The sequence below is a fragment of the Sinocyclocheilus grahami genome, unplaced genomic scaffold (assembly GCF_001515645.1).
Source record: "Sinocyclocheilus grahami isolate Dianchi unplaced genomic scaffold, SAMN03320097.WGS_v1.1 scaffold225.1, whole genome shotgun sequence".
Taxonomy (NCBI): domain Eukaryota; kingdom Metazoa; phylum Chordata; class Actinopteri; order Cypriniformes; family Cyprinidae; genus Sinocyclocheilus; species Sinocyclocheilus grahami.
Genome location: NW_015505404.1, coordinates 256,024 through 266,217, shown reverse-complemented (window position 1 = coordinate 266,217; position 10,194 = coordinate 256,024). Strand labels below are relative to the sequence as shown.

At 35.8% G+C, this 10,194-nt stretch overlaps 1 protein-coding gene across 1 annotated transcript in view; it reads left to right on the top strand.

Moving 5' to 3' along the window:
- Nucleotides 1-9,949, top strand: part of LOC107596984 (craniofacial development protein 1-like) — a 36,491-nt gene extending 26,542 nt beyond the window's left edge. Inside the window, exons 5-6 of the mRNA XM_016287869.1 lie at nucleotides 2,026-2,184; nucleotides 9,209-9,949. Coding sequence (XP_016143355.1) covers nucleotides 2,026-2,184; nucleotides 9,209-9,299 — 250 coding nt within the window. The 3' untranslated portion in view covers nucleotides 9,300-9,949. The remainder of the gene's footprint in view (nucleotides 1-2,025; nucleotides 2,185-9,208) is intronic.
- The last annotated feature ends 245 nt before the right edge of the window (nucleotides 9,950-10,194 follow it).

The following is a 10,194-nucleotide window of genomic DNA, read 5'->3' as shown; positions in this document are numbered from 1 at the left end:
CATCTCTGTAACAGACTCATTGCAAACGCTTGATTGCAGTTGTTGCTGCTAAGGGTGGCCCAACCAGTTATTAGGTTTAGGGGGCGAACACTTTTTCACACAGGACCATGTAGTTTTGGATTTTGTTTTAAAACGGCATGTTGTTCACTTGTGTTATCTTTTACTAATATTTAAATTTAAGCAGAAACATTAAAGTGTGACAAACGTGAAAAAAAAAAAAAAAAAGAAAACAGGAAGGGGGCCAACACTTTTTCACACCACTGTGTATATATATATATATATATATATATATATATATATATATATATATATATATATATATATATATATATATATATATATATATATATATATATATATATATATATATATATATATATATATATATATATATATATATATATATATATATATATATATATATATATATATATATATATATATATATATATATATATATATATATATATATATATATATATATATATATATATATATATATATATATATATATATATATATATATATATATATATATATATATATATATATATATATATATATATATATATATATATATATATATATATATATATATATATATATATATATATATATATATATATATATATATATATATATATATATATATATATATATATATATATATATATATATATATATATATATATATATATGCAGTTATAAATTGTCCAGCTAACAATCCAATATTTTATATAAATAATATATTTTAAAAATTATATCCATTTATATATAAATCATTGGGAAAATCAAAAAATATAATGCATTCAAAAAATCTATAATATATTTACGTTTTACTTATGGATGAATGTGACCAGATATTGTAAGAAAATATCCAAAGAATGTGGAAAACATTCATAATAAAGAGAATAATTGTGTACCCGCAGATGCTAAAACATTCTTCTTTGTTTCCGTTTTTTCATCTTGCATTTTTCAGCTCCCTGTTTTCCTCCTTGAATAATGTTGACAGTTTTTGCACAGATGGCAGATGCATTTTGTCAGACCTTTAGACATTAGTCGTGTGTCTGTTTGTGGGTCGCCTCATTCCTGTGTGTGCACGTGTACGCCGTGTGTTGAACACAAAAGTCCTGCTAAATCGACTCGATCACGGTGAGGAAACTGCAACTTGCAGTTCATTAAGAAATTAATGAAGTCTTTTTACCCTGCAGTCAAGTAATACAAGTTCATAGCATTCATTTTACTTCAGCTTGAAGCAAGACAGAGCATTAACAACTGATTTATGTAAGGGAATTTTAAGGAGGTGGTGCAGTTTTGTTCTCTGTGTTTTTAAACCAATATTGCAATGCCTTCCTACCCAAACTTTTTTGTTTATTTATATTTTATATTCATTTCATATTCTGAAAACAATTGTACCATCTTCCACGTACACACAATTTTCCTTCTTGTTCCTTATGGCAGACTTTCTCCTATGACTCACCTGAGCGTGAAATCGTCTGTCTTTGGACACCCCGGCACCCTCTAATGCACCCCAAGGCCCTATTGCCACCCCCCATTCCCCCTGCAGACCCCCAGCCCACTCACTCCCTCTGGCACCCACATACAAGAGGGAGGGCCGCTGGTCTGGACTCTTCATCTCTTTCATTCCACAGATCGTTTAACATTTCATTACTGCAGCCAAGCGCAACCTCAATGTCAAGATGACTTTAGTAATGTTCAAAACACATCTTTGTTCCGGCAGCATGTTGTGAGAAGCATACCAGCATAAGATTGCCTCTCCTTCCACTTTGGATCATTATTTTATCTTTTTATAAATAATATGATGAAATATATTTTACCCTGTTCCTTTGTCTGTCTTCCTGCATTTTTAAACAAAATTATTTTGATGCAGATGATCTGTTTCCACTTTGAAATCCAACAAAAATGTCACTGGAGGCTGTTTTTAGCCCCTCTCAGTTAGAACAGCCAATTTGAATACTTGAAAATTCTGATTGAGAATATCTTTTATGATCTTCCTTCCTCTAGTTCGAAGAGGCCAGTGGGCATGGGGAGCATCCTGAATCGCATCGGAGCCAAAAAGCAGAAGATGAGCACTTTGGAGAAGTCTAAGATGGACTGGGATGCCTTTAAAACAGAGGAGGGCATTTCAGACGAGCTGGCAATCCATAATCGAGGCAAAGAAGGGTATGTTTAAGCCTCATTAGTGACCCAGACAAACACATCATCTCATATTATCTCCCATTAGTGTCTCACACTAGCTTCTGAGATTTTCATCAGAGCTGAATAAATATCATTAAGTGCTTAAAGCCACAGTGTGCTGGCATATTATGTTTCGGTGCAATTTTTATAATACATTACAATTCATTAATTATGCACTGATGTAGCGATGAGCATTTGGAGAAATTGTGTAGTGAGTACAAAAAAGTAGATTCTATTCTGGCCAAATTATGAGTCATTCCTTACTGTTTCTCTGTCAGAAGATCTGCACTGTCTCTTGTTGGTTTTACTGCATACGTACATGTGTAGGAGAGATGTGGGTGTTAAATATGTGGCCTCACAATGCAGGTGTCTGCTCACACACATCTGATTGGTTTATTGGGGAATGAACTACATGAAGAAATATACAGTAGGGTTTAAATGAGTCCACTTGTGACAGTTTTTAATTCATTTTTTATTTTTAGTTTAAAACTTTAGGCATTACAGTAACGCATAGCAATAGGTGAAAAGTTGGATAGAATAGAATGGAATAGAATAGACAATAGCACACGTTACACAAGTAAAACCTGATGGTCTTTTTTGATCATTTATTTTAGTCAGTGTTTTGATAGTTTTGTCATGTCATATTCATTCATTTGAATAATTTTCACTTAAAATGGTATTTAATTTTAGGCAATGCATTTGGGTGAGCTAATTAACCCACTTGTAAAGTGTTTACTGGTGTTCACTTAGTGTTCAGCTTCAGCTGTTACAGTTTATCTGCCAGCATTATTGATATTGATTAGGTTGAAAAAACATTTTATTTTTTTTTTTTTGGTTTTATATTTCTCGTTATATGTTTGCCAACAGTATGTTTTAATTAAAATAATTTAATTACCGTCATGATGCACACTCTTCTTCGCAATTGTTGACGGAATGAAAAAACTTTGTAAAATTGAGATTATCATTGCCCTCCAGCTTGGTCTAGGATCAGTATTCAGTAGATCTGCAGAATGAATGGAGTGGGAGCTAAGCCGATAGCACTTCATTTAAACCTGCTTATCTTGGCCTTGATGGCTATCTTGAGGAGAAAGAGGTGAAGAATAGGACTTTACTCAAAAGCTGATGATGCAAGGCTGTACCAAAAAAAGCTTATGTGAACCAGGGTCAAGTAGTTTAAAGTAGTGTTTACAGGAAGTTAATGAAATACTGCAGTATTGACTTCTCACTTTTATTACAGCAGTTTCATCATGGTTCTCGTTTGTGCTGGAATTGAAAGCTTAGTGGGATTTAAAACCAGAGAAACATTGACGTAAACTGTTTAATAGGTATTTATGATTCTGCACTATTTCCAGGTACTCAGATACTTGTGATAGTCATGCGACTCTTTGTATAGATAGTCAGGCGTTCTTTGTCCATTAAAGCTCAAGATGATCTTTGAATCATCTGCAATCATGCTGGAGAACATTCGTGTAAACTTAAGTTCAACTTTACGCCAAATCCCTTTGTAGAAAAAAAACACTTGTCATGAAAAAAGCTGCTTTAAATTAGAAAAATGCTAATTTGAAGCTTTGTCACAAGTGGACTCTTTTGAACGCCTTTGTTATATTAGTATAGTTTTGGCTGACTCCTAGTTGACGAATCAGAAGTGTGTGGGACATTCTAGCCCACGTCTTCTATACGATATTCAATTTTAAAGCTGCAGTCCATAAGTTTTGCCTCTTTGTCGCCATCTCTGGTTGAAACCTGCAATTGCAGTTACTTACTGAATTATCTTCCTTGCGTGGGTTGTGCTCCGGCACGGCTCCAGTGTGGATGAATCTAATGTTTTGAGTTGAATGTGTGGTTGTCAGTCACCGCACCGGTGTGGATACTGTTACTTAGGAATCACAGATTTTTGCCTACGTCTTGGAATATAACACAAATAAGAATTTTCACTGGATATTGTCGTCAGAACAAGTAACAAGTCTGCCATGTTTGTTCTGACCAACTGAGGGGAAAAAAGCATTACAATAAATCGTGCTACCAATGGTGATTTAATCTAACGATCGATTAGCTCATATCACATCAAACCGTGCAAATTATTATTATTGTTATACTTTGTTCTCAAATTGTTAATGTTAACAACATCAGCATTGCGTGACTTGTGTTTATAGTGTGTATTAACATGTAGATTTAAATTTCTGTACAGTCTAATCTCTAATTGTCATAACATTCAAATTTCATATTAAGAAATTCTTTTAACCCAAAAAGCATATTATGCTCCCTTCGAACTGGTTGTCTTTAAAATACAAATCTTGTGTAATCCCAGGCTATCTGTAATCAGATGCACATTTAAAACTGGAATAATTTAATTTCAGTCACATATGTGTTTCATAAACGCATAATCCTTAATGGATTACAATCCGCCATCAAAATTATACATTTAATTATTCCAGCTGCTGTGAGATAAGGCTATAAACGATCCGCCACTTGCAGGATCCTCACATGCGATTGCCTAGTAGCCGGGACTCAATCTTTATGTTTACAGACGTGACGTAATGACGCAGCAGCATGCTCGAATTTCCTGTGAAAACCTACCCGTACTACTCAACTTAGAAAACATTATTATAAGATTACCATTGTGAATCGGGCTGAAGTAAAGCGATGGTTTTGAACACTGGCTGGTTATGCACTTGCTCAAATATTGATTTCGGATAATTTTTAACCAAAAAAAGTTACGGACTGCAGCTTTAAACACATGAACGGGCCATTATTTTTTTTGCTTCCATTTCATTCCATCATAGTAATAAATAAAAAATGCAAGAGTAAAGTCATATTATAAATGCTGTTCTCACCCTCCTTTGCCTAATATTAAGGATGGGGTTTCTGAAAGAGGTTTTCATTTTGGTAACAGACCCTTTATCGATTCCCTCAACATACTTCATTCATCTCAAATGTATAATTAATACCTAACAGTCAACAGTGAAAAGGTTTACGCCTGCTCTAATGGAGACTAAGTGCATATAGAGATGATAGAGTGTGAACCGTACTCTGTATGGACGGTTTCTTTACATAGCGAGCTAATTTTTGCTTGTCCCCAGGGTTGCTACCACAAACCTAAATACATGGTCTTTTCTGGCAAATTACAACATTATGATACAAATTATGATGTTTAAGAGATTGAAAATAAAGTTCATAGATTAAGTATACTTACCCTGTCAGGACCGACTGTAGTGCTAGTAATCTACAGATCAGTTTTTAGACTTCAAAAGGCTTTGGAAATTAAACAAGACCATAATTGAGATCTGCATACGCATAGTTTGTGTCTCTCCACTCTACGGTCATGGTTAGATTTCATTCATAGTGAGTTTAGGAGGAAGTGAAATCTTGGTGGAACATTTGTTTCCCATCAAGCTTTTGGTGATTGCGCACCGATGGGTTTGTTTCAGGAGGTGAGTAAATGTGAGGTCTCTTGGGTTTCATGCCACAGCTGCAGCTGTAGGTTATCTCAGTAGTGCATCAACTTTGTTGCTGTCTTGCTTTCCTCTGAGTCGTGAATACCCCTCTAAACTAGCCCTGTCCCCATAGTTACAGTGCCACATTTGTGCGACGTTACCCCACTCCCAAGATGCATTTGGTGTAAAAACAAGCAGGGAGATGTGGGAGGAGAAACTTGCATCTTGTCCTGAGGGGATGGTGATATATAATGACATAATTTGTGCATCCAGTTGCCATTCTGTTTTACTCCCTTACCATGCATTTGTCAATTAAAAAAACTATTTCAGCCAAAACTTAGTTTTATCATAATTTACTTTTTTTTTTTTCTCCATTCATACAATGATGGTCAGTGGGGTCCATTGTTGTTTTGGACCCAACTGACTTTCATTATATGAACAAGAACAGAAAACATCCTTTCAAATCTGAAGAATATCATACAGGTATGCAATATGTGATTAAATGATGGCAGAATTAAAATTTTTAGGTAAACGTTCCATTTAAATATCTCTGCACACTTAGCACTGATGCCCTGGCTTTCCTAAAAGAGCCTGATGCTCCTCATATTTAATATATGGATGAAAAGAACTGTTAGTTCTCTATCAGACAGTTGTAGGGAGTGGAACAGTTACTAAATTAAAAACCTGGCCTGGGGGTTTAAAAATAAAGCAGACAAAATTATGGTCTGCCACTGTTTCCATATTTCTGTTTCTCTGAGAGGGATGTGGTTTAAGAGGAGGATTGCTGAAGGGTGTGGAGGACGCATAGACCATAGAATAGCATAGTGCACAGGCCGCTCGGCCAAACTGTATGCCCACAGGACTGTTTTCATTGTGAGAATGATGGTTGAAGATCTTATTTTTTCACAAAATGTAGGACAAGAAATGCACCCAGATCTGTCAGAGCTAACACAGTTTGTAAACCCAGGGCCTCATGTCTCTGGAGGCAAATGGTTGGTTGGGCATCAGAGCTTCCAGAGCATCATGGGATTGAGACACAAGGGGGAACAGAGTGGACATGTGACGGATTGTGCTCTTCAAATTCTGCAGGCAGGATGCACAATTGCAAGTGTTTACAGAATTTAACTAGGTAAACAAAAAACTAAAATAGCTTTAAATGGGTCATATCATTAAAAAAAACAACTGTTCCTTCATTTAAAAAGAATTTAGTACGCTATTGAATTGTGTACTGTATTTTTTAGAATGCAAAACTTCCTTCCAACAAAATTATCTGTTCAAAGATGGCTATTCTGTGTTTAGAAACATAATAGGAAACATACTGTTATTCCTAGATGGACAAATTAAAAGAGTAAAATGTGGAAAAGCCTGTGCTGTTCTTGGCTGTGTGTAGCACCTACTGCTCTGCAGATCCTCCAGATGAGTCCCTGATAATTTCACTTTAACATGAACAGGTTGAGAGTCATATTTGATTATGTAAACCTGCCGCAGTGAAATTGCACAATGCATTTCTTTAAAAAAAAAAAAAGAAAAAAAGCTGGCATTAAAAAAGGGGCAGCACAAGCTATATTGGACCCAACAGCAAACCTTTAGCCCATGTGTAAGCACAGCAAATTGCTTTCTCATTCCATATGCAAAAAGGGCATTTACATAGAACTCTTAAAGGCAGAGCAGGAAAAAATACCAGTGCAATGGTAAAGGTCAGAGACAAGGGGAAAGTGTGCATAAATTTATTACTGTTTTGATGCCAAAAATTGACTATGGATATTATGTACATAAATTATGGGGTGCTGTGTGTACATTAATGAGGAAAAAAAATTAACAAATGATTTTAGCAAATGGCTGCAATATAACAAAGAGTGAAAAATTTAAGGGGGTCTGAATACTTTCCGTACCCACTGTACATTAAGAGAAAAAATTAAGAATTAAAGTGTCACTGAAACCGAAGTATCAACAGCTCTTATCGTGTGTATTGTGATATACAGTTGAGTGCATAATTATCAAAACATTTTTATTAATAATAATTATCAAAAAAGAAAATATGTATGGCGGGGACTTAAATCCATCGGTTGTTTTTTGGGCGTTGCACTCAAAATGTGTTGGCAGGTGAATGTATTGTAAAGGTACAGTGTTTGAATTTAAGTGACCTTTACTAAAACTGAATTACAGCTAAATAGAAATATAAAAAAAAACGAATAAAAACGACAAACAAGCAAACAAAGATAAACAAACAAATAAATAAAACATGCATGGAATCATCCACAACGAGATCAATAGCATTTAAAAAAATTGTAAAATTTATAAATAAAATAAAATAAAAAGCATTATATGAGCCATTTAAACCCACTGTGTTGCTCAAATCAGATTGCGTTTGTAAGTATGTGGGTGTTTGTGTGCGTTTCACAGAGATTCCATTAGGACTTCAAACAAGACACAGGCAATCAGTTTTTGCTCTCCGTCTTCTTTTCATCATTGGTAGGGGCGTGATGTGGTATCTAATAAAATGTTCAGTCTCTACTCCATAGCCTCACACGTCTGCGTTGCAGCTGCTCCAAGGGTTTTCCTAGTGTGCACAGTGCTCTACACAGCAATTCATTTAGACCTCACATAAAGCTTTGTGTGAGAGATGCCCTTCTCTGCTGATCATCAGTCAGCTCCCTGAACCTAAACCCAGACTATTATGAGCAAAACCACAAAACCAGATGATGTCAGCCTGAAAGGGCCATTTTATTTTCTTTGTCCTCAGCATCTGCTCTTACCCTGAGTCTTGTGATGACAATAAACAGGGAGGCTGAATACATGCACCTATAGCCTCCGACATCTAATGGATACAGGTTCACTAAAGCCTCTATTGTGTTGTCTAAGTCAAATTCTGGCCTTTGATCATTTGAGCTTGCCTTTATGCAATATAAATATCCAACGTGTGGCTTTCTTTCCTCTGTGGATGTTTTTTTAAAAAACGTTTTTTGTTTTGTTTTTTAAATGAAATTGGACCCCATCGACTTTCAGTACATGGACAAAAACAGAAATGTTTTTTTTTTCAAATACTTTTGTGTTCTGCAAAAGAACTGAAGTCATGCAGGTTTGGAGCAACATGAGGGCAAATAAATATTTCAAAACCTAAACTAGGTTTGTCAGAAAAGGAAAACATCCAAAATCTGAAATTCTGTGGCCCTTTACAATTGCAAACCACTTGTGACCGGTAATAGCATCGTGAAGCCAGCATGCCTAAAAAAAGAAACAAATATGTGTGTGAAAACACTTTACCACCAGAGTGCTGACATTTACCAACACCCCACTGTCCCCACTCACCGCCGTTGTGCTTCATTCCAAGACACAATTGGAAACGGCAACAAAAGCGCCGAAAGAAGCTTTAGAAATGCATCACTGGAGATGTAGTGTGTAACAGTTGCAAAAAGATGATATTGGGTGTATGCAGTCATTGAACTCACACAGACACAAGATACCGCCAGACCCAGGATTTGCGTCAGTGTCATTCTTGCCAAGTGCTTGTTTACATGTGCTTTCCTTCATCAATATCTCTGTGTCCTCACTGTCTCCACTCTCTGTGTCTCTAGGTACGTGGAGCGAAAGCACTTCCTAGAGCGAGTGGACCACCGGCAGTTTGAGTTGGAGAAGAGTGTGCGTCTGAGCAACATGAAACGGTGACACGAGGAGAGAGCAGATACATTCACTGATCAAAACACAGACTCTCATATTCACACACACACCCTGCATACACTCTCAGTTGTCTTTGTCATATAGGTGGAATGGCCTGTAGCCCCCCCAAAACAAAAACTGGTCTGCCTTCACAATCTGAATGTACAGCTCCCATATTGTCTTTTCCTTCTTCTGCTCTTCCTTTGTCCAATATTGCATGTCCAAGTTTATCAGGGCTTCTTTAATATGAAAGAGGAACAGCTCAAGATGTTTTTCTTCTCAAGGAATTCCTCAAAAACCAAATTTTATAATTCATTGAGGTACATCCTAACCATTCAGTAAGAGTGACATTAATGGGAAAGAAAACCTCATTAAGATGCACAGATTAAACTGACTACTTTGTTCTGACAGTGAGGATTTTTTGTAATTGTAAACGCCCTATAGTGATGCTGTTTACACACAGGCATTCAGGTATATTCTTTTATTTGATGGTAAAATGAAAGTGCAGTTGTTTTTGTTTTTCCCATGCGTACTTACTACTGTCTTAACAATTTATTTTGTTAAGAGTGGTTGTATGGTAATTACCCCGCCGTCATTTTAATCGTGTTTCACTGACAGAAATAAATCATGTCATTGAGTTTGGACACTTTCTTTTTAAATGAACCGTGTCTTGCTGTTAATTATTTTGACCCATTAATTACTTGCGCCACCTCTTATGGCTTTCCTCTTCCCCATCCCTCTTTGCTAGCTCATGCCCCCCGTGACTCTGTATACAATTTAACTCCACCCCACCACTGTCCGGTATTATTTTATTTATTTATTTTTTTAAATATCATCTTGGAAAGGGATCAACAGGGTTTAAGTCACATATCTCTGAATCATTGTAGCAAGTCGTGCATGAATC